The sequence below is a fragment of the Ictidomys tridecemlineatus genome, chromosome 5, assembly GCF_052094955.1.
Source record: "Ictidomys tridecemlineatus isolate mIctTri1 chromosome 5, mIctTri1.hap1, whole genome shotgun sequence".
Taxonomy (NCBI): Eukaryota; Metazoa; Chordata; class Mammalia; order Rodentia; family Sciuridae; genus Ictidomys; species Ictidomys tridecemlineatus.
The window spans coordinates 151,871,422-151,896,991 of NC_135481.1; the positions used below are offsets into that span (position 1 = coordinate 151,871,422).

Genomic DNA, 25,570 nt, shown 5'->3' on the forward strand with positions numbered 1-25,570 from the left:
GCTGATAATGAGTTCTCTTAGTTTTCCTTCATCTGAAAATGTCTTGACATTTCTTCCTTATTTCTGAAGGATATTTTTACTGAATATAGACCTCTGCTTGACAGGTATTTGCTTTTAGCACTTAAAAAAATGTTATGCTTCTGCTTTCTGGTCTCCATGGTTTCTGATGAAAACTCTACTGTCATTCTACTGAACTTTGTTTAGTTTAATTTAAATCCCTTTATGGATCATTTCTCTCTTGCTGCTTCTAGAGTTTCTCTTATGTTTAGTTTTTAGATGCTTAATTAGGATAAGTATTGGCATGAATTTCTTTGGATTTATTTTTTGGGGGGTTTTACTCAATTTCTTAGCTCTCGAGATTTATATCCTTAACTAAGTTTGAAAAAGCTTTCGCCATTATTTCTATGAATAATGTGCAGTCTCTTCTTTCTCCTCTTTCCCTGAGACTCTCATGACACAAATATGAGATCTTTTGTCCCAGAAGCCCTCTCCCCATTTAAAAGTAAATACACACACATATATTTATGTTATATATATATATATATATATATATTTCACCTTTGTTGTTTAGATTGGATAATTTCTGTTTCTATTCTATCTTCAAGTCACTGAGTCTTTCCTTTGTTATCTCTACTCTGCTCTTGAGTCCAGCCTGTGTGTTTCTAATCCCATTAGCTATATTTTTCAGTTCCAAATTTTTCATTTGGTTTTTCCTTCTATCTCCTTTTTTTTTTTTACTGAGACTTTCTACTATTTTGTTTGTTTCAGAGCATGTTCCTCATTGCTTACTGAAGCATTATTATAATGGTGGTTGTGAAAGCCATGCCAGAGAATTCCGGTATTCCAAGATGTGTCATCTCAGTTTTGTCATCCGCTCCTTTTCTTTCTTTTTTTTTATTACATTTGAGATTTTCCTGGATTTTGGCTTTATGATTAATTTTAATTATATCTTTGACACTTTAAGTATTATTTTATGAGACCCTCTGTCTTCTTTCACTGTTCTTTTCTATACCTCACCTCCTCTGATACTGCACTAATGGAGGATGGCACCCTATTGTCAGGTGGAAGTAGTGGTCCAGGGTTCCTGCCTAGCCTCCATTGACACCTAGGAGAAAGAGGGGCACCTTGTTACTTCTGGATGGGGGGTGTAAGTCCAGACTTTACAAGTGTCCTCTAGTGATATGGCAAATGGCACTTGTTACTACTGAGTCAAGGCTAAGTCCCAAATCCTTGGCCTTCTCTCACATCACCTTGTTCAGATATAGGAAAGGGTACCTTATTTTCACCTGGTGAAGTTAGACATCGTCTTCACTGGACCTTTGTTGATGAGGTTAGTGAGCACACTCATTTTTTTTTCCTTTGGTGTTTAATTGGGGTAGAACTATTGTGTACATAATATTTGTCTGTCCAACTTCCCCTTTTCTGATCTTTTCGCTTTGCTTAGGACTTTATGTGTTCCTGTTTATATTTATGGGGGAAGCCTTCTTTAGGACCCAGTTGGAAATATGTGAGACAAATAGAAAACCCAGGGAGCTCAGCACCATGTCATTCACTTTTAATGTCATCTTATCTCTTCCACCTGCTTCTCTGCAGTTTTTCATATGTTTATTTTTGTCTTATTTTCATAATATTTTGTCCAACTTAATGAGAATAATAGTATTTTAGTCAGCTTGGGTTGCCGTAAGAAAATAACAGATTTGGTGGCTTTAAATAACAGAGCCTCACAGTCTTGGAGGCTAGGAATCCCAAAATCAAGGTTCAGGCTGATTTGATTCCCTGATGTGGGCCCTGGTTTGCAGGTAACCTTCTTCCTATTGTATCCTCATGAGAGAAGGTTTGGAAGGAAAGAGAGGGAATGCTTGCTCCTACATGTGCACCCACAAGAGAGCAGGTAGGGACACAGATTAGATCCAGCTTTGTTTTCTTCCTTTTATTTATAAGGCCACGATCATACCAGTTTAGGATCCCACCCTTGTAACCACATTTAATCTTTATCAACTCTTCCTTACCATTTTAACCTTACCACCTCCTTATCATTTTCTTTCTTTTATACTGTCATAGCAAGTAGGTTTTTTAATAAAAACATAACACTTCATTTATTTGGATTTTATATTTATTCAGGTTGATATTGGTCAATTTCCATACTTGATGTAAGAGGAAATTCACTCTCTTTAGAAATATCAGTCTGAACTGGGCATGGTAGCACATGTCTGTAATCCTAGCTACTTGGGAGACTATTGAAGGAGGATCTCAAGTTTGAGACTAGCCTGAGCAACTTAGTGAGACCCTGTTTCAAAATTTAAGGAAGGGGTTGTTCTGGGGATGGATCTTAGTGATGGAATGCTGGCCTAGCATGCACAAGGCCCCTGAGTTCAAATCTTAGCACACACACACAAAAAAAAAATAGAAAGAAAGAAAGAAAACAAGAAAACAAAATCAGTCTGATCAGTCTTCAGTCAGTTATAGCAAACCTCAGGCATGAATTTGGGACCCTGAATAAAATTCCCTTAACATCAGGTCAGCTTTATTGCTGGAGGACAAACTGCCGTGGTACAACATTATTATGTTTGCCTTTATATTTTCAGGTGACCCTTGACTGATATAGAAGTATTTCCACATGTAATGAATACTCTTTATACATAGGAAATTAGTGTCAGAATATTTTCTCTTCCACAGGTAGACATGTTTAGTTTTCCCGCTTTTTCTTTTTTCTTTTCCTCACAGGCCCAGGGCCAAATATAGGTCACATAGTTTAAGAATTTTAATTAATTATGTTTAGTTTATGAACCCATTTATATCAAGTTACACAGGCTACACAGAGCTTTGTGATACAAGGGATGTCAAGGCCCCAGGCAGGCTCAGGAGGACAGAGTCTAGCACTAAGTGCTAGGGAATTCACTGAACCATCATGGGTCACAAAACTAATTTCCCACCAAGGCAGGAGTAAGGTCTGTGCTTCTTCTTTCTGGTTCCATACAAGGTGGGGAGAACTGAGCAGGCCAAGACCCTCAGAAGGTAGCCGACTCAGTCAGAAGTTGGAAAGGGGAAGAAAAGCCTACTCTGCAGCACAGGAAGATGGGAAGGAACTTGATTGTGTTAGGGTGTGCTAGGAGTCAGCTCAACAGCTCCCTTATAGATTTCTAACAGGTGGAGTGAAGGGTTCCCTCTGATGCATCTGAAGTTTGTTTTTGTTTTATTTTTAATAGCCAATACTACCTGAGAAAGCCCTGCTCCACCCAGCATTAGAAATGGTTGGGTTGAGCTGGAAGGTTCTGAGGCAACCTGCTAGAAAGGAGCCCAGGGCATCTGGAGAGAAGGCCCTCCAGCCAGGTCCACAGGATCACTATGGAAAGGTAGCAACCCTGGCCTTACAAGGATTAGAGTTTCATTCTAGTCTGTCCAGCCAGTAAACTAAAGCTATGGGGATGCAAGTTAGCCTTTGAGTTATGAGATTTTTATAACCTGAAAATGGTCCCTGCTACAATAAGTGCCCAGGAGTGGATGCCATGCAGCTTTGAGGGAGTCCCAGAGCCCTGCTCATTTCTCCTTCCTTGCCTATTTTTCCATGACTGCACCTGTGTCTTTTAATCCCTTCTTATATATTACAAAAATGTTACATACAAAGGCTTTATCAGGAATGAAACAGTACAGAAAATATGACCAGGATTCAATTAAAAAAAAAAAACTGCTGAAGATGAACTGTATGTTAAAAATTACAAAACATTCTTAAGAATCCATTTGAATTTGAGCAGGCAGCTACAAACACAGCAGAAGAAAGAAAATTAAACATAAAAGAAACTAAAAACACACACAAAAAAACTTTAAAATGTAGCTTTGAAAAGAATCAAGTAGGATTAATAGAGGTGAGAATTATAGCCATCAAAATCTAAAAATCTAGTGCAGGCTAAGGATGCCAGATGAGACATTATCATTTAAATTGACAGAGACAATTTCCTGTCAATCAAGGAACACTACATAGATGGAAAATAGGAAAGAATGTTAAATTGTAGTTGCAAGAATATGATTTCTAACACTTCTTTTGTGTTTTTATATCCTAGGTTCTATTCCAAATTCTTTACACATATGAATAAACTTTTGGGGAAAGTACCATTATTATTTGCAGATAAGGCAACTGAAGCAGTGTGTCCAAGGTCACAAAGAAAGCAGGTTTAGAAAGCCGAATTCTTATCAAGAGAGTTCCTCTCACTTGAAGAAGAGGTATTTCCACATACATTGTCTAGTAATGTTGAAGACAATAACAGGAAGAATGTAGGAAAATGGTTTAAAAGATTATTTTCAGAAAACAGGTAAAGTCATAACTCACAGATATAAAAGTGAACACCTCTCAGAGAGTTTATTAACTCATATGACATGAGGGAACCAGGCAGATGTTATAGTCAGTTCAGTGGAAAAGTCAAACCAGTACAAATTTATATGGCATTTGGGGATTTTGAGATGACCTGGAAATGGACACAAAACTTGTTCATCTGCAGTGGGCAGGAAGTCAAAGCATTACTTATTAATGACAACTCAGCTTTCACACCTGTCTGTTGCCAACAATCTACTAATCATTGCAAAATAGCTCAGATAATTGGCTGTCATGTATAATAACTAAAAAGAATCAATAAAAAATAAAGATCAATGAGCTACATTAAAAAAAAACACAACGGATAGGGTGAACATCGATAATTTAAATCTGTGTCCTGTAGAGAATATTGTTTTCCACTGAAATATGGTGCTTTTTCTGCAGAAGCCATATTCCAAAAGAGTGGCTGAGAATTTAATAATGTTGATGAGAAACACAAATCCTCAGATTCAGGAGACATAGTCTGAGGAAACAATGTGTAATAAAAAAGGAGCCCAAGAAATGTTGTCTTGGGGGGAGACAAAAAAACTAGAATGCCTGAAGCCAAAGGAAATCCTGGAAATAATGAAAGAAAGAAGACAGCTTGCTAACGAAGGAATGGCAATTAGGTAGACTGCAGACCTTTTAAAGGCAACAATAGGCGCCAGAACAAAAATAAAATGAAATAATGTCTTTAAAATACTGAAAATAATTGTCAGCCTCAAATTCTGTTACAAGCAAAACAATTCTTTACACAGAGGGCAAAATCAAGGTAAGTTCAGGAAAACAAAGACTAAAGGACCTTACTGTGTAAAGTCTGTACTCATATAAAAGAAATGACCAGAAGATAAAAGTGGATCAACATATGAAAAGGAACAATAGGAAGGCAATTGGTAAGAAGAATCAACAGGGATTAAAATATTGTAAATAAGTGACATGAAGCATGTTTCTTGGAGAGTACTTGGAGGTAAAACATTGAGGTGCACTTACGTTGCCTAAAAAGACCACACAGATAACAGCTTTATGTAGAATATACAAGTTAAAAATGTGAGAAGAATCAACAGGCCCATAAAACTAATATATTTATCTTCTAAACAGGTAGAAACTAAGGGGAGAAGAAATAAGGAAAATGTCAGAAACTTAAAGGAAGGAAAAAATCCAAAGCACAACATGAGATGGTAGAAATAAAACATTATAGTCAGACCAAGGTTGTGGCTCAGTGGCAGAGAGCTTGCCTTGCATGTGTGAGGCACTGGTTGAATCCTCAGCACTACATAAAAATAAATAAAGATATTGTGTCTATCTACAACTAAAAATAAAAAGCAGTCTTAAAAAAATTATAGTTGGAAGGAGACCCTCATTGTTATACAAAATACGTGTATGAAGATGTGAGGAAAAAAAAAAAAGAATAGCATTACCCTAGATAAGGTAGAGAGAAGTGATGGGAGGGGAGGGAAGAGGTTGGGGAGATAGGAAGGATAACAGAATGAAACAGACATTATTATTACTGTGTGTATATTACTACTGTGTGTATATAAGTGAATGCATGACTAATGTGATTCTGCAACCTGTATACTCAGAAAAATGAGATATCATATCCCATCAGATTCACATGTATGATATGTCAAGGTCATTGTACTATCAGTGTAACTAATTAAAACAAATTTTAAAAAAGAAAAAAAATAAAGTAAATGCCTTTATTATTTTAAAAAAATTATAGTCAACAAGACAATATCTGTTAAAAGGCAGGTATTTCCTAACAATAATTTGTTTTTTAAAAAGATCGAAGTATAGACTATTTAAATGGAACTAAATCACATGTACACAAGAGATGAAAAAAACAGGAAAAATATATTTATTAAAAATAAATATCTGAAATATGAAACATCTAAATGTGAATTAAAAAAGAAAAAAACACTTTTGATGTGTATGGAGTATGTGTAAGGAGATGGACTGCAGGCCTTTCAAAGGCACACAATGAGAAATACATAATACATATGTTAGAAACAATTTAAAAAAGAAATTTGTGAATTAACTAGCCAATCACAAGATATTAGAAACAACATTAAATCCAAAGAGGAAAGAAGGAAGAATAAAGATAAAACTAGAAATTTGTTAAATAAGACAAATAAAACACATATTGATAAAAGGTAAGTTTTATTTATTTATTTTTAAAAATAACTACTAATAACAATTTGGGAGGCGATTAACAACAAAGTAAGAAGGCATAGGAAAGTGTTTACTAGGTATAAAAGGTATAAATTACTAGGTTTAAATATGAGCACTTAAATCAGAATATTATGGGAGTTTGACTCAATAAATTTTGGAAATTTAGAGAATATTTAATACTTTCAAACAAAATAGAAATATAGACCAAAAATTAAGTGAAGTTTTAAAAATGTATATTGTTAAAGCAAATTTAGTTTACAGTATAATTGAGTGGCAAATATAGAGTTTCCATTTATACCCATTGCTCCCCACCTCCACTGACTTCCCTGTTATCAACATCATCCACCCAGTGGCACATTTGATGAACTTGCATTAATTCATCATTATCATCCAGAGTCCATGTTTTATATTAAGTTTCACTCCTGGTGTTGTACATGCATTAATTCATCATTATCATCCAGAGTCCATATTTTACATTGTTTCACTCTTGGTGTTGTACATTATAGTGTCCTATGGAGACTATTCACCCAAATCTTCTGTGCTTAATCTATTCATCTGTTCCTCCCACTGACTCCTAACATCACTGATCTTTCTGCTGTCTCCATAGTTTTTGTGTTTTCCATAAAGTCATATAGTTGGAATCATACAGTATTGTTACCTTTTCAACTTGGCTTCTTTTATTTAGTAATGTAATATAAATTCGAATGTAATATAGATTTAAGCTTCCTCTGCTTTTTTCATAGCTTGATAGCTCATTTCTTTTTATTTCTCTATTTTTAAATTTTATCATTATTACTTTTTATTTTATTTTCTTGTTTTATTCTATTTTTTTTTTTTTTTGCAGCTCTGGGGATTGTATCCAAGAACTTGTATATGCCTAGGCAAGCGCTCTACTACTGAGCCACATTTTTAGCCAACTCAATTCTTTTTAGCATTGAAAATGTTTTAATATCTGAATGTAGCATAGTTTATCCACTCATCTACTGAAGAGCATCTTGGTTGCTTCCAAGCTTTAGCAATTATGAATAAAGCTGCTTTAAACATCTGCAGGGCAGTTTTTTATGTGTATGTAAATTTTCAGCTCCTTTGTGTAAATTCCACAAATCAAATGTAAGAGTATATTAGTTATGTAAGAAACTGCCAAAATGTCTCCCCAAGTGACTATACCAGTTTACAATGAATTGTCAGGGGTGGAGGGATTCCTGTTATTCCACATCTTTGTTAGCATTTGGTGTTGTCATTGTTCCAGATTTGGGCCATTCTGATAGGTTTGTAATGGTATCTCATTGCTATTTTATCTGTATTTCCCTGATGACAGGATGTGGAGCCTATTTTCATATGTTCATTGCCATTTGCATATTTTCTTTGATGAAATGTCTGTTAAGGTCTTGAACATGTTTTTCAGTTGAGTTATTTGTTTTCTTATTTTTGAGTTTTAAAAGTTTTTTTGCCTATCCTATTATTTATAAGTTATGCTTTTTGCAAGTATTTTCTCTCAGGCTGTGATTTGTCTTTTTATTCTCTTGATATATTTCAGAAAAGCAATTCAAGCTGGGCATGGTGGTACGTGCATGTAATTTCAGCTGCTTAGGAGGCTGAGGCTGGAAAATAGCATGTTCAAAACCAGCCTCAGCAACTTAGGAAGGCCCTAAGCAACTTTGAGACCCTATCTCTAAACAAAAATATAAAAAGGGCTGGGGATGTGGCTTAGAGGTTAAGTTTCCCTGGCTTCAATTTCCAGTACCCAAAAAAAAAAAAAAAGTAATGAATATTAATTAAAATACTAGCACACTAAATCTAACAAAATTTAACAATAAATATTAACAAAATTAGTTTTCTATTAAGAATGCAAGTTTCGTTTAACTTTCAAAAATCTACTAATACAATTTAATCTAAAACAATCATCCTGGTAGTTGGAAGAAAAAAATTAATTGATATTATTTAATACCCATTTGTGTATTAGAATAAAACTCACCTAGATTGACACATGATCTTTACCAAAAGCTCAGTTAATGCTGAAACATTAATGTTTCCGTACACTAGTCCTTTTGGATGCACTTTTCTCAGTTTCAATTGCCATGGTCAACTGTGATGCAAAACTGTTAAACAGAAAATTCCAGAAGTAAACAATTTTATTACAATACGTTGTTAAAACTGTTCTATTTTATTATTAATTAGTGTTAATCTTCCTATGTCTAATTTATAAATTGAACTTTATTATAGGTGTGTAATTACAGGAAAAAGCACAGCATATATAGGAGCTAGTGCTCTCCATAGTTTCAGTCATCCCCCAGGGCCTTGGAATATATGCCCTTGGATAAGAGGGTCTACTGTGTGTGAAGCAAAGGAAGGATATCATTTGTCATCACTTAAAAAAAAACAACAACCAATAAGTAGTTAAGAATTAGGAATAAACTAGATTATCATCCATAGACTGTGTTATTTTTATATAGAAAACTCACAAGACAAAATATTTTGGATAGAAAACAGAATCAATATAAAAGTATTGAATGTATTTCTATTCTCTTACACAACTGGAAAATGTAATATAGCAAATTTTATGTCCAATATCTGTACATATTAAAAAGTATTAATACACACTAAGAAATATTTATATAAATGTTGTATTATATCAATATATGCCTCAAAAATCTCAGTAACATAACACTGTCAAGTTTTCCCAAGTTTAATTTAATGTGATTCCACCAAAAGTCTCAACAGTGTCTTAGTGGGACTAGACAAGCAGATCCTAAACTTTACAATAATGAGCAAAATGTCAAGAATAGCTAAAGCAATTTCAAAGAAAAAGCACCAGTTTGAGGGACTTGCCTTGCCAAATACCAGCACTTTCATAATTCTGTAATAATTAATATGATGTTGAATTGTACTGGGTCAGGAATAGGCATATAGCTCAAGGAACAAAATAAAGAACCCAGAAACTTGAAACATGTGATGATAATATCCCTATGCTATTTAGAAAATTGTTATAATCCATCCAATGTTATATCCAATTGTTTGATAATAATATCAATGTTATGGATAATTGAACGTGTAAATTAATAAAGAAAGGATTCTCCTTTGCAAAATAAATTTCACTGTGTATATTTAAGGTATATAGCATGATATCGTGAGATAAACATGCATAGTAAAAATTATTGTAGTGAAACAAATGAACATACCCATCATCTCACATAGTTACCCATTCTTCTTAAGTTTGTTTGCTTTTGTAACACTAGCAGATGAAGTCTACATTTAACAGGTCTCCCAAATACAGACAGTAATCCTCTTGTTGTATATTAGGTCTTTAGGCTCCTTCATCTAACATATCTGCTAATTTATGTTTTTGGAATCTCCCTACTTCCTTCCTATCCATTTCCTTTCTGCTTCTGATAAATACAGTTTTATTTTCTTTCTTGAATGGATTCTTCTGGAAGCCTTCTACTGATGACCCAGACATAACCTCCTGGAACTTCTAGCAGCTTAGAAATGACCATGAAAATTTGGTTCTACACAAGCTTTTCATCACAGACTGTAATAGGCCATACAGTGGGTCATAGAAGAAATGTTTTAGAAGAAAACATGGAACTTAATCAGAATATCTATGACAGGGTGTATAGATATAGGTACAAATGTATAAAATTCATCTAACAAAATCCATCTATTTTAAGCAAACTTGTTTTCCCTCTTGAAATTGGGACCTACCTTGCATCAGTAGTGCCTTTACCCTGTGTCAATATGTACTTTACAGATTTTTTTTCCTTTCTTTAGAAATCTAAAATGTGCCTTAGAACCATTGTCTTCTGAAATGTATGGGCTTCTCCTTCCTCCTGTCTTACTTGTTTTCAGATAAGAGCATTTTCAGCTAGTCTACTGTTCCTTCTCATATAGTCTTTCAAGGATATTAAATGCTCAGATGGGATGGGACTGATTTCACTTGAGACTTCATTAGTTGGGGGTCATTCTGAACCCACACATGGTGTCCTCTTTGTACAGTATACCTGGATTTTTTTTTCAAAGCTTCATCTGTTCCTGGATGCACATTCTTATTCTGTGGAACACATATTCCATTGGGACTTGGACTTGCTGGTACTTCTTGATGACTGAACTTCAGTGTTTTTTATTTTTATTTTTTCTCTCTGGTGGTCCATTTCTTCCTTCTCTGTGGTTGGCCCAGACACTCTCCCTTGCATGATTATGGTTGAGCCTCTCAAGCTCAGTGGTGGTGCTCATGGCAACAGGGCAAGTTGAGGAGTTTATCCTGAAACTGGGATCAGAGGGATCTAATTCCAGGGCTCTTTGCAGATACAAGATACAGTGAGGCACTACATGGGACCCCAAGGATATGAAGAAGGGAGAGTTCCAACTTCAGACCCACATGATCCACCTATGCCCTGTGGAATCTCCCACTTTATGCTTTCCCTGCCTCTGAAAGCATTGTTGGTCATCCCCTTAGGCTTGGGCCTCTGAACCCTGCTTGGCACAGCCACCCTCAGTTTTTCCCCAAGCCCCTTTCTAGCCTCACTGCTTAGATACTATTATCACCCATGGTCTAGGGAAACAGAAGTTCCTGAAGCCTCCATCATTTAATTTTATCCTCAGTAACATGATAAGATCATGTCCCCTTCTAGAAGCATGGCGGAACTTTGTAGCATCTCTGCCCATCTCTAGAGTCTGTGTAGGGGCCTTTCCTCCTGACCCCTCCCCTGAGGACAGAACTTATACCCTGAGTATCTGAGTTAAATTTGTCCTCAGTGAGTGCCCCCTTTGTGGTTGGTGGTGAGACTCAAAGGTCTCCTTACATCAAGATGGCACTCTGGTCATCTCTGGCTGGAGGAGGATGAAGGCAGCCAGAGGAAGGCAGGAAACCTAGGGACCAGGTTGGGCATCCTCAAAACTCTATGGATGCCTTGTGTCTTCCAGTAGTCAAGGAAAAAAATGCACATATATATATGCATTTCAAACTATTTAATATAGAAAATTTCAAATATACACAAAAGCAGAGAGAGGAATGGAGTGATTCCCTGTGGACCAATCTCATGTCTGTGGTTATCAGATTTTCCCAGCAGGAAGGCTTCAAGATCACATGGCACTGTGGTTGCTGTGTTCTGGCATCTGTCGGACATTTCTGTGTGCAAAAGGCCAGGCTGTGCAGCAGACTGTGGATTTTGTGGCCACCCACAAAATGAGTGGCTTTAGCCATTTATATTTCAGAAAAATCTCATTATTTGTCTTGGAGAGCTATGTTCAAACTCAGTGTTTTGCAACAAGGTCCCTTTTCAAGTCTATCTTATCTCCAGCCCTTATGTTCAAAACAGATTAAAGTACTTTTTAGCACACATCTGTTACATGAGTTCACTTTTGTATTATTTATTGATAAAATCAACTTGCCTATGGGAAAGAACATTTTAACTGCTATCATGTATATTGATTTTCGAGTTTTGGTAACAATTGCAATGTCACAATCCCATGTATCTCAGTATTCTGTATGGATGAACAATACTTTGAAATCATGGAGTCACACAGGTAAGATGTTGCTAATGGCAACAGTTTTTTAATCTTGTTTTAACCTATTCCCCTTGTGGTCTTAAAAATCTCTTCACTTAAATTGGAATAAATGCTTGGAGAAAAAGCTCGTAGAAACTGCTTTTTTTTTTTTCCAGAGTTGGATCATTGATCTAACAGATGCTCATAGTATTTATTATAAATATAAAAACCAGGAAAGAAACCCAAGCCTAAAATACACAAAATTTTGTATCCTGTGGCATGGCATCAGACCACACTTTCTGTTGTTGCTGCCAAGGACCATTGTCAGTGGCAGAACACATGCCAAGTCTGGTGTAGATTCACTGTTATGTAACTATAGACACAAACTTGCATTTTTTAAAAGAGTAATGCAAAACTGAAATCTCATGTGGTGAATCATTTACAAGAAATTCAAATGTGGTGTACATTCATGGCAAGAGAAATTTCAGTTTATCTCTCACCCAAAGGGGAATAAAATGACCCATAAATTAATATTGGTAATCTCTGAAAAGTTAAAATTTTATGTATAATCATTTGATTGCATGGACCTTGATTCGTATTTTAAAAATACAAAGAAAAGAAAATATTGGAATCAAGCATTTGCAGAAATCTCAAAAGACTTCCATAGCATGTTAGGGTCCCAGAGAACCTAGTTTGAAAACCATGGTGCTATTCTGAGTACATTTTTGAAGGTTTGCATTTTTAGCTATTTTATGCCCAGTTATGGTTTCTGATATGACTCATTAACGTAGTCAGATACAGACTACAATCAAGCAAGAATATTTACATCCTTATCCTACTTCCTCTCTGTCTTTCCTTTCTGGTGTTTGGATGTTACCAGGTGGATGTGTTCTTTATTGTCTCAGTGGATAATTCTTTTATGTCAACTGAGCCTCCGTCCCTCCCTCCTTTTCTTCCTTTAAAATTCCTCATATTTATCATATTCAAATCATGACTTTCTTATGTACTTTTTTCCTTCAGCTTCTGGTTCCTGTTATTCTTATTTGAAGATGGTTTTTAATATATTTTAAATCAAATCCATGATGTTTTCCAGCCTGTTATTTCTTCTGTCTCTTGCTCTGCATCTCCATTTCCTAGGAGAAATCTCTAGCATCTCTCGTTGGGACTCTCTGTTCCTGGGCTCCTGTCTGGATTGTTGTGGTGATCCTCACCTCTGTCCCCAGGTTTCATCTAAAAGTTTGTTTCTCCTTTCTCAGTTTCATCCTCATTTTTTCTGAAGCTGACCAAGGACACATATGTGGGAGAAAGCTCTTTGAGGCTTCAGTATTCTTGAAAATGCCTTTCTTTGCCTTCATGCTCGAATGGTTTTTTTTCTGCTCTGGAAATTTTTCTTTGTGTGATTTCTTTAGTAATTTTATCCCTCCTACTCTCCTGTTGTCTCTGGATGGACTGGAGCTCTCCTGGCCTTGTCCTTAGGAGGTGTATCATTTCTGTCCTACTTGTCATCTCTGATTTTTTATCAGCCAAACCTCCAAATATTTATTTAGAAAATTATTTCATCAATTTTAGCTTTAATTTCCATATTGCTGTTTTCCTAATTGCAATATCCTCTTGAATTTTGGGGGAGAATATTACAGTTTTAAAGAAGTAATTTTGTATTCTTTTCATGGACAGATCTCTTTGGATTTTTAAAAGATGTGTATCCTTGATTGTAAATCTCATGTAAAGACTGATCACAAATATGTAGTGGTTCTGTGTTTTCTCCTGAGAGGACCAAAGCATAGAAAAGGCTCACTGAGCCTCTGTCCATCCATGTGGGCAGCCCTTACTAGAAGTTTTCTGGTCATCAAAATGAGGGGCAATTTGACTCTGTGGAATGAGCATCTTTTTTTTTTTTTCCTAGGTTTTCTTGAGGCAGTTTATTATTATTTATATGTAGAAGGACTGTGTTTTAACACTACCCAGGATTTATTTTAATCAGTATGGTAAGACATATAGACACAGAACTGACTGTTGCTAAGAAAGAAGATTTTATTCAAAGTTTCCTAACAGCAAGAAGCATAACTCACCCCTGAGTCAGGGATACAGGGGGAAGTGCCGGATTGATTATAAGGCAAAGAAATCAAGGAAAATGTAGATAGATAGGAGCTTTTATTGTGGTTTGCCAGAGAAGGAACAGGTCAGGCAGAATAAGCAGGTTTATAATGGGCTGATTTGAATAATTTCACATCCCTGGGGTGATTAGGGCTGGTGAATAGTGACCCCCAAGTGTGAGAGCCTGATAGAATGGGAGTTGAGAGGTAGGCTCTGGATTGATTGATTTATATTTGAAAAGAGCTCTTGAAGACTTGTTTACTATTTCTAGGAATTGACTAATCCCAGGAGGGGCAGTTCCTCCAGGTCAGCAAGGCCTCAGATGTGAAATGTCACAAAATAGAAAAGCAAGTCATGGTTAATTTAGGTCTTTACTTTTAATCCTTTTTCCCCCTTTTAGGGGTGTGTGTATGTGTGGGTGTGCACGGGTCCGTGTGCGTGCGCATTTATCTAAGTTGTCACTGACAGGGGAGGGTCTTGGGGCACATTCATCTAAAACTTGTGCTAAATTTGCTATCTCTTCCTACCCCCACCTTCATCATTACCAGCTGTGGACCAGAGCCCCTTTGGGGTTCCGTGTCCAGCTCCCTCCTGCGCCTGCAGTTTCAAACATATGGAGTACATTTGTTAATCCTCAGCAAGTATTGGGCCCCTTTGAAGAGATTGGAAGTAAAGCTTTGAACATAGAAGGTCACAATCCCTGTCCTGTGAGGTGAATGGGGTGGCCACATGCACCTATGTTCCTTATCTCCTGTGGAGATGTGGAGATTTTTTTTCCCATCTACAGATGTTCTCCTTAATTGATTTTAGAGACCTGGGTACAAACAGGAGCCCCTAGAAAGCTGCTACTGTTCTGACCAGGGGCTCAACTAATCTAAGTGCACTGAGGAATCCATAGCCTCATAGCACTGGCTCACAAAACTCCATTTTCTGATTCTAGTGCTGATGAGAGGTTTGATGCCACATTCCACACCAACGTCTTGGTGAATTCTTCTGGACATTGCCAGTATCTTCCTCCAGGTAAGACCCATTTTCTTTGTCTTCTTCCAGTTGGAAAATTTAAGCAAGTAAATTAAGCAAATATCAGCCCAGTTGATGGCCCACCTGAGGGTCAACTGGCTCTTACATGCATTCTGCTTCCTCCTCTTCCCTTCTCTCTGTGCTTTCACGGTCCCCTCAAGACTGCCATCTTTCTCTTCTTTTTCTTGGAATCCTGGCTCAAGTGGTCTTTGCCAGCATGTGCCGGGGGTTCTCATTCCAGCAGAAATGCCATGTGCTCTGTAAAGTCAGTCCATAATTAAAGCAAGCCTTCCTTGTTGGGGGTAATCTCCAACTCTCTTTTCTACCCATAATCCAGATACTCAGGTCCTTTTGTCTCCATTTCAACATGTAAGTCAGATAAACATGCCCTTTCTTCCCTCTTGTGACCCACAAGTCTGATATCCAAACCATTTTTTTCTCCCTTCCAACCAACAAATCAGACAATCAGGTCCCCCTCTCCTCCACTTCAGTCCTCCACTTTCCTCGACTTCCTGTCTTGGCAGGTGTTCCATGTGTTGGGGGAGATGGTGGGAGTGCTGCATGGTGTATTGAGTTCATGCATTCAAGAGCACTCAAGGGTTAGATGTTAGGTTCAGTGCTTTCTAGGGAGCTCATTACTGACTTGTTCCTGAACTAGTTTTTTTTTTTTTTTCCTTTTCAGCTTTCTCATGGTGAGACACTTTCTGGGATAGACCTCCACCCCCCCATCCCCAAACCTATTATTTCTTGGGATTTCTAAGGCCCTAGGCTGTTCATTGAGTTATCCACAGCTTGGTAAATTCAGATTTTTGGCCTTGAGGCACAATGTGGATTGTTTTAGCATATGAATATTAACCAATCTTGGGTTTAGCTTTTAGAACTTTTTTTTTTAACATATTCTTTTCAAGGATTTTCTCCTATACTAACTGTCTGGTTTACTTAACTGCCTACTCAAAAGGAACCTGCAATTATCTCACTACCAGCTTGCACACACTCATACCACCCACACACAACCACACACACATCACATATTCTCACATTACACACACAGACACACACACACACACACACACACATACACCCCTTCAACAGTCTGCCTTACTCATTCCACTGCACATAGCAAAGTCAGCCAGCTTTGCTTTTTGGGTTGTTGTTTACATGCTCTTTCTGTCAGCTGATGATAAACATCCTCTAGACAGAATCTGTGTTTGCTCACCTTAGAATCCTTGGCTCCTCAACCATGTGTGGCCCATGTGGATGGATGAGTGACTGAATCTATCAAAGACATACACCTCCCTATAATATTTGTATAGATTGAAGAAATCTAGCTTTTCAGGTTTTCTGTCTTAACACAACTGTTCTTGGGCAATTCCCCCCATTTTTACTACCCTAGCCTTTCCTTCTGACAGTGGGTCCTCTGTAGACCGGATGTGGAATGCCTTCCAGCACATCTGAGTTCCTTTTCAACCGGCCTGCAAGTTATAGCTTCTGTTATGAGTGCCATTATAAGGGCCATTTTAGAAGATGGTGTCCAGTAGTCTCCAGGGTAGAGGAATATGTTGCTGCAAATTGTTCTTAGGACTGAGTTTATCTTCAGCTACCAGGGCAACACTCTGGACCCTCAAATCCTCTGAACGCAACAGACTCTGTGAGACTCCATCCTATGACCCTTCCTCAGTGGCCTTGGGAGTCTGGTCAGGACGGGACACATTGTGTTGTGACCTGGGACAATGCCTTACACTGGAAGGAAGGGTACAGAACTCCCTGTGCCTTGGGGTCATGTAGGGCTGGTTCTGGGACACTGCTCTGCCCCTGCTTAGTGATGCTTAGTGTTACATGGGTATAAAAGAGTGTTTTGGGTGTGGGTTTTGAAATAGAGACTTGATTATAACGTGACTTTTCCTGCTTCATTTTATGCATTTATTTTTAATAGCTTTATGGAGGTAGAATTTACATATCATACATTTTAAGTACATGATTCAGTGATTTTTAGTAAATTTAGAGTTGTGCAACCATTACCACAATCCCATTTTAGAGCATTCCCTTCCCTCCACAAAGATCTCTTTTGCCTATTTGCAGTTAATCCCCACTCCCACAGCCAGCCCCAGGCAACTACAGATCTGTTTTCTGTGTCTTTCTTGGATTTTTTCGTAGAAATGGAATTGTATAGTTATAGAATGTTTTAACTTGCAAATAGTCTGGGTTTGGGGGAATCCACACTACTAATGGAAGGGGAGTGTCAGTTAAGACTTCCAGATTCCTATAAACATTTGAAATAATGCTGCAAATCATGTTTAGAGGACCTTGAGGGGGCAAATAATTTATTATCTGTTCACAACTTGGCTGTGAGGTGAAGTCTGGGTTTTCAAGGCACTTTGAGTCCCTGCCTCCCTATGGTCTTTATTTAACTTGATAGTTGACATTTACAAAGTACCTGCCTTTCCCCACCAGCAGTGGGACACTTAAGCCAATCATGCCTTCTAGTGTTGCTCAATCTTCTCTGAGCAGGGAAGAGAACAGGGCATAAAAATAAAAACTAGAATGATTTCATCTTCATGACCTTCCGGGAAATTCACTTTCAACTTAACAGAGCCTGAACTTCCTCTTTCAGTGGAAACCCTTCCTTGTATTCTCTTGGGCTTACACCTGTCAGGTTTTGTTGTATTTTTATTTTTATTTTAATTATAGATGGACACAATATCTTTACTTATTTATTTTTATGTAGTACTGAAATCGAACCCAGTGCTTCACATAAGCTAGGCAAGCGCTCTACCAATGAGCCATAACCCCAGCCTGTTGTTCTATTCTTGATCTAGAATCCTCCACATTTATTTCTAGATAACCACATATTTTCCCAATTGGTTAGCTAAATAAAATGCCTTCCCAGACCAAACATACCCACACAGAAATACATGCCCCCATACTTTAGATTCTTGAGCATTTTTATTAATTCCTTTGAGGGTTTTTTTTTATAATGTTCTTTATTTTTCTCCTACTATTAAGTCTGATGCACAGAGCAAATACAAGTTTATAAAACTAATTTCTTTGCACAAAAAGCCCTGAGAAGTCTTCTTCAACAGAAGCTGTCATGATTTTTGAATTTCAAAAGACAGTGAAGCTTTAGGTGAGCTGCTTGTCTAGAGGTTTGCAAGATAGATTGATAGATCAATAGATTGCTCAATTGATAGATAGATAAAATATATACAATTTTTTTCTGGGTAGGTTTAGAAGCAGTTTGAAGGTGCAACATGGTCTAGAGGGACTGCTGTGTATTTTGAATCCATCTCAGTTGTCTTCCACTTCAGCCTTCTGGTTGTTTTCATCACTAACACAGGCATATTCAAGAGCTCCTGCTATATTGATGTGCGCTGGTTCCCCTTTGACGTGCAGCATTGCAAACTGAAGTTTGGATCCTGGTCTTATGGAGGGTGGTCCTTGGACCTGCAGATGCAGGAGGCAGATATCAGTGGCTATATCCCCAACGGAGAATGGGATCTCGTGGGTAAGCCCAGCAAAGACACAAGACTTGCAGCCTGGGGAAAAACAAAAAAAAACCCAAAAAACTGCTTTCTTCCTGTTGAAGTTTAAAAGTTAGGGATTTTCCACTGACCTTTCCAGTGTGAGCATTTTTTGAACTCTGCAGCATTCTTCATCATTTACTGAGAGCTATAGGATGAGAAACCAACAACAATGAGTGAATCTAACACTTTCAGGAGGAATTTGCAGCTTGGTGAGGACATGTTTAAACAAGTCAGTGCTGGTGACATCTTCAAGTCCACGCCATTGCTAAAATATGATTGCACAGCAACTTTCAATCAACAGTGTGAATGTCATAAATGAGGTTCAGATAAAGTAAAAACAGTTTTATTCAGGAGCAAAACACATTTACAAATATTGGGAAATGGGTTTGGCTACACACTGAACAAGTCTGCTTAGGGATAGTTGAGCTTGGGGTTTATAACAAGAAGTGGGTATAAAAGCTTAGCATTTGGGGAAAAAGATCAACAAGATTGAGGCAACTCTAGTAGTTGGAAATGGATGCAAATCAGGGTGATCATAAATTTCATAGTCCATTGGATTGTCCAGCTCAGGAGGCAAACTGGTCATTGTAGCATTCCTCACATCTTGCAAGGAATTGTTAGATTCTGAAAAAATTGTTCCTTCTGTAAGATTCAGTTCTCAACATGAAATTTATCTTGCAATCTACCCTGTCAGCAAATCTCTAAGACTTAGAAAAACATTTTTTTTACTACTCTGCAGTCATTTTCACTTTTATTTTATCAACAGCCATTTAAAATGGAAAAGCAATGTAGTTAAGATTCACTTAACACTGAATATGCATTCTGAAATGCTTTGTTGCATGATTTTGTCATTATGCAAGCAACATACACTGTACATACACAAACTGAGACAGCTATAGTTCAGTAGGTGATATAAAACTGAAGCACATTTTTTATCAATTTCTTTTTTATTTGTTTGCTTTTTGGTGCTGGGGAATCAAACCCAGTGCCTCATGAAAGCCAAATGGGTACTCTACCACTGAGCCACAACCCCAGATTCACTTGTTTCATCTTTGACAGAAGCATCATTATGTGGCTCATGACTATAATTACTTTTATAATGATAAAAATTGAAAGTGCATAATTTATTCTTATGTACTTTTATGTACTTATAATCCTTCAAAAGAATATTTACCCATTTGCTTAAGTATCACTGAGATACCTTAAAACAATTTTATAACAAACTAGCAAGGGTTTGTTCAAACATCAGTTACCAGGATTTTTAGTACTTAGCAAACTCCAGGGCTATGCTCGTGTGTGGTATATACATGGAAACAAACACAGTAATTATGTTTTCAAATGATAGTTCCTTTTCTCCTCCTCCCCATGCAGGAATTCCAGGCAAAAGGAGTGAGAAGTTTTATGAGTGCTGCAAAGAGCCATACCCAGATGTCACCTACACGGTAACCATGCGCCGCAGGACACTCTACTATGGCCTTAATCTGCTCATCCCCTGTGTACTCATCTCAGCTCTGGCCCTGCTAGTGTTCTTGCTCCCTGCAGACTCTGGGGAGAAAATCTCCCTTGGTAAGTGCCCATATCTTTGGCAAGAGTCTGAGACTGGAGGCCCTTCCTTTAGGTCAGCTCTGGAGGGTTCACTGTAGATGGTACAGGGATGTATTTTGGGGTCCCAAGGGCCTGCCTGACTTATTCTTCATGAACCTCTTAGACCAAAGCAGCTCCAGAGTATCATAGGCTCCTGATTTGTGCTCCAAACTGGATGGATGTACCCTCCTGAGAATAACACAGGATCCTGGAATCCTCTGATCCTACAAAGAGTATGGATTCACCCATGGAGGACCAGCTAGTTTGATTATGCCCGAAAGTGCCTGTGCTTTTTCTCCATGGTGGCAACAAGTCAGCCTTCATTGTGGACAGGGAAGAGTTTAGCTCGGTTTCAGCTTGCATTTGTCTATTGTATGCAGCATGATTCCTTACAGTTGCTTCCATATGAAGATAAGTAAAGTAAAACTTTGAATGGTGAAATGACTTTTTAAATATCTCAAAGAATTTCTCAGTGTCTCAGTTCATCAATCACAAACATTTCACCTTCTGAGTACAAGGTTCAGAACATTACATAACTTTTCTAAGATCACACAGCTAGTAAATGGCAGAGTCAAAACCTGAAACCAGGCCTTCTGACTGCAAGGTTTCTTTTCCCGCTGTGTGGAGGTACCTCTCAATAATATTGCGGTAAAGAAACTGACAGATAATTGTTCTGTGTTGATTCCTCCAAATTTCTGATTCCAAAAATTGTCTTTGTCAGAGATTCTTTTGGGACTTTGACAGGTGATAGAGACTTTCCTCCAGAAAAACATTTAAATGCCCATATGTAAGAAACCATCTGTCCCAAAGCCTTTCCCCAGCAACTCCTTAATTCTTTGAAACTCAGGTTAGATGACCCGATTACTGGTAGAGGGAATTTAGAACTTGTTGCCTGTTTTGTCTGAGGATCTTCTGTGTGTTTGTTTTAGGGATCACAGTTTTACTGTCTCTAACTGTCTTCATGCTGCTTGTAGCAGAGATTATGCCTGCAACATCTGATTCAGTGCCATTGATAGGTAAGTCAAGAGTCAGGCTCCTTTCTAGAACTACAGATTTAGAGAGTCCCTAGCATTTCCCAGTAGATGCAAAGAGTAGAAATGTGTCCTTCATGCCCTGAAGAGCTGTATTGCTCCCTCATCTATTGCCTCTGTTCACTTGGGCCCAAATAGTGGGAAGAGGATATTCAACTTTGTGGTTAGGATTTAAGTTACTGAAATGGCTAGGAGTGGTGGTGTGCCACTGTGGTGCTAGTACTCAGGAGGCTGAGGCAAGAGGATCACTTGAACCCAAGAGTTCAAAACCAACCAGGGCAACATAGTGAGACTCCCATCTCAAAGAAAAAAACATGCAAAATTGCCTATTATACCATAATTCTCCCACTTGTTCTTGCTTTGAGGTCAAAGATTTTATCATTAGAGATTCATTATTTTGGTTGAGACCTTGTTTGCCTACAAATGTTTTGTTACAAAGGGAGAAACATACAATTTAACTCTTAGTCATTGTTTCCAGGAATAACTCAGGGTCTCCATATAATAAGTATTTGGGGGAAATATATGTTTTGTCCAAGACAGGTATGAGGCATGACCTTCTGCTCGGGGAGGAATGACAGGTGCTTTGCACCTTCCTGTATGGAAATAAATGGAACCATACAAAAGGATACCCAGTCTAGTGGTTAGAATTTGATAGTCTCACTACTGCAGCTGGGGTTCTATTCCTTGTCAGGGAAGCAAATCCTCCAATTCAGTTGTGAGGCTGCAAAGCAGCATTCTGCCAGCACCTATGAGGTTTATTATGGGAGGTACCACTCCTATACAGTGACGGGAAGTCAGGTCTTTGGGTTCTAAGCTGCCCGCTTCCCACCAGGGGTGTGGGCAGTGGGCTATAGGCCTGGCCCAGACAGCCAGTCACTGACAGTAAGAGAGCGAGGTCTGCACACTCCTCCTGTGACTTTCAGTGCTCCTGGGGCCTCAGATCTCACTCTGTGTCTGTTCTCTTCACAGCCCAGTACTTTGCCAGCACCATGATCATTGTGGGCCTCTCTGTTGTGGTGACAGTGATTGTGCTGCAGTATCACCACCATGACCCTGATGGGGGCAAGATGCCTAAGTGGGTACGTTCCGCTCACTCCCATGGAGTCAGAGCCCCTCCCTAAAGCAGAGTCTTCATATGGTTTATCTGTTTTAAAAACCAGCCCCCAAATTAGCACTCCAAAACAAACGGGTCTGTTTTTCATATGACTTCACCTCTCTGACTTCAACCTCTTTTCAGAGAGTGTAGTTATGGTGAGTGCGCCTCTTAGTATCTATCCTATGACAGTGTTTTAACCTGACATCCCAGAGCATGGCTCACATAACTGGCTGCCTGTGTATTTTGCTAACAGAGTGTTTCTAAAAACTATTCTTTTGCATGGCCAAATTGGAGAATTTTGCAACAGTAGAAAGCAACTGATGACACACTTAGCAACACGGTGAGGGCTTCACAACAGAATGAGCTATACAAAAACATAGCTACCCTTCCGTATCTGCAGAAAATTGATTTCAGGATTGCCTGTAGATACCAAAAATCTTTTAGATTTTGTTTAGAGAATAATGGAAAAACAAGTCTGTACATGTTTAGTACAGATGCAGTTATTTTCTTAAATGTTGGTCAAATCCATGGATATGGAACCTGCAGATATAAAGGGCCCAAGTGTACATACACTTAATACACATAGAAACATAATCTAATGGAAACCCTATAATGTAAAGGTAGATAGGTTACTAGTAGAGAAAGGAAAGGGGATGGGAAAAAAATGGAATAACTTGATTAGAACTGAGCCAGGGCCAGGAGTTTCCCCATGTCACCAGAACAAAACCTGAGTTTTCACCTCCCATGCTCATGTGGACCCTGCAGACCTTCTTGGTCTTCCTGTCCAGAGTGTTTAGTCTAGGATGGAAAAATCTCTTCTATCCCCAAAGGAACCTGTCTTTAGAGACCCATTAGTTTGTATTTAAGCCCAGAAGAAAGTCTAGGAATCACCACCATGCTAAACGTAGCATAAAGTATGAGATGCATTTATATACTCTCCAGGAACAGAAAGTTTCTGGGCTTTCTAAGAACATTCAATGTGCAGTGGTTCATAGTTACCTACAAGTTAACTAAGGGAAGATCACTTTTTTAAAATATTGGGCTTGCAAATTTACTGTTTCCCCCTCAAGTTCCTTTTCATGTACACTCTTCTCATATACTTAGTAAAAACTCACCAGTAACTTATAGTGCCAGCAGCAGTGTCACTCAACCTAAAATGATGATGCCTCCTGCATAGGTCACATTGCTACCATATGTGAGACTTGTTTTGAGAAGTGCCCACCCCCTTTAAAAAATGGGATTCATTTGCACGTATGCAACTACATTCTCATCTGACTTTCTCATATATTTGACACACTTGGAAAAGATGCCAGGACAGATATGAGAGTAGGCTTCTAGTTTATTTTTTGTCTGTCTGTCTGTCCTTCTTTCTGTTTGAAGCAGATGATACATTTAGATACATTTACCTGTTTCAAAAGTGTACATCATATTAACACTATACCTAAGAAAATTGAGCTCCTATTCCCACCCTTCACCCTGCTCCCACCACCAATATTGAAACATTCAAATGAATTTCTTCTTTTTTCCTTTTAGTGTTTGTTTATGAAAATATGAACACTTATTTCTTATTAGTTATTCAACTGATATGGAGATAAGGGAATGAAACACAGATGCAAAACCATTTTTAATGACCTGATAGCACTCTGCTCTTGTGAAAAATCTTAATTAAAAGCATATGCTAATTTTTCACCTCTTAGCATAAGAGCTTGTTAAAACCAATTGGCTACAAATGAAATATAAAGTGTATACATTTCATTTTTATATAGCATACTACATTTTTCTTTTCTTCCATGTGTTTTTAAAACATAAACAGCCTCCAAGGGACTCTTACAATGATCTGTTGCTCTGAAGAAGATACTGCTGAGTGCAGTGGCATTATGTGACATTTGCACAGTCAGAAACAAAACTATAACCTAACAGAAGAGGTCACGAGCACAGTTTGATAAGTGCCAAGAGGATAATTTCATCTTTGGAGATGCTTTGGCCTTGAAAGCTAATAATTCATGCCATGGAATTAAAAATAGACTTGGCAATGTGGATCATATTAGCTGGATTTGTGCCTCAGGGGATGTGCAGATTCAGTCATGGCTGGAAAAGTGCCTGACCCTGCTTGGCTCTCATGTGCACAGTTGCATCTGGGTATAGTTGCAATCACTATCGGACACCTTCCCTCAAGGTCTGGTGAAGACTTTGTGGTATTTCCAAGAAGGAGTTAGGCTAAGTCACTGGAACTCTGAAAGAGCATGTAGTCTCTGACTGATGAAGCTACAGAGGTCTAGGTACATTACCTGGTGTAACCACTTGCTTATTGTATGACCTTGAGCCAATTAATTAGCGTCTTGGAGCTTCATTTTATCTGTGTGTAAAATGAGAGAATTAAGCTCACTTCCTAGAGCTCTTAATGGCCCAAGTGAGATGACATGTCTCTTGAGGGCCAAATTCACCCTAGATGTTTTCACAGAGGTTTATGTTTTCCTCCACGGCACAGATGGTGAAAAACACTCCAGGGTCAGGAGACCCAGGCTTCCTAGGATATAGAGTGCCACCTACTGTGGAAAGCACACTGTGAAATAAAGGCCTATCTTTGAAGCTATAGTGAAAATTATTTTAGTGTTTCTTCTTCTTCTTCTTCCTTCTTCCTTCTTCCTTCTTCTTCTCATTCCCTGCCCCCAGATCTTGTTTGCTTCAGTCACCTTTGATAAGATACCATAAAAATGAATGTCAGGAAAGACTGCCCTGCAGATATGAGCTTCACAACTTACCATCTCTGTCTACATGGAGATAGACCCGCTAGGTTGCTGATGAAATTTTCCCATACTCAAAAAGTGAAATAGGTATCTGGATGATTTTAGGAAAAGAGCTCCCTTTTTATACACTTATCTAGGGAAACTTACAAAAATTATATAGTTATCTAGAGATGCCTTCAAAAATGCTTTCTTTTTTTTTTTCTTATTTTGGGACATTAGCTGTCTTCCCTCTTTCCAAGAGAGTTAAAAATAATATAAACTCACATGGTAATTTTTCACAAACTTCTTCAGGCACATTGGTACCAAATGTGTATAATACACTTGAGCCAGAGTTTGGCAAACTGAGACCCAGCTGGTCAGATTTAGCCCACAAACTTTTTAAAATACAGTGTTATTAGAAAATTGTTATACTCATCTGTTTACATCCTTTCTATGTTTGTTACTTCGTAAGCTGAGTAGTTGCAACAGAGATCTGTGGC

General features: G+C 38.0%; 1 protein-coding gene across 3 annotated transcripts in view; it reads left to right on the forward strand.

Annotated features, from left to right (window-relative positions):
* The window catches only part of LOC101976251 (neuronal acetylcholine receptor subunit alpha-7), a 109,213-nt gene that overhangs the window by 78,914 nt on the left and 4,729 nt on the right, over positions 1 to 25,570 (forward strand). For all 3 annotated transcript variants that reach the window (XM_078051307.1, XM_078051308.1, XM_078051309.1), the window contains 5 exons: positions 15,033 to 15,112; positions 18,447 to 18,614; positions 20,005 to 20,199; positions 21,147 to 21,233; positions 22,218 to 22,327. In XM_078051307.1, the coding sequence (XP_077907433.1) occupies positions 15,033 to 15,112; positions 18,447 to 18,614; positions 20,005 to 20,199; positions 21,147 to 21,233; positions 22,218 to 22,327 (640 nt within the window). The remainder of the gene's footprint in view (positions 1 to 15,032; positions 15,113 to 18,446; positions 18,615 to 20,004; positions 20,200 to 21,146; positions 21,234 to 22,217; positions 22,328 to 25,570) is intronic.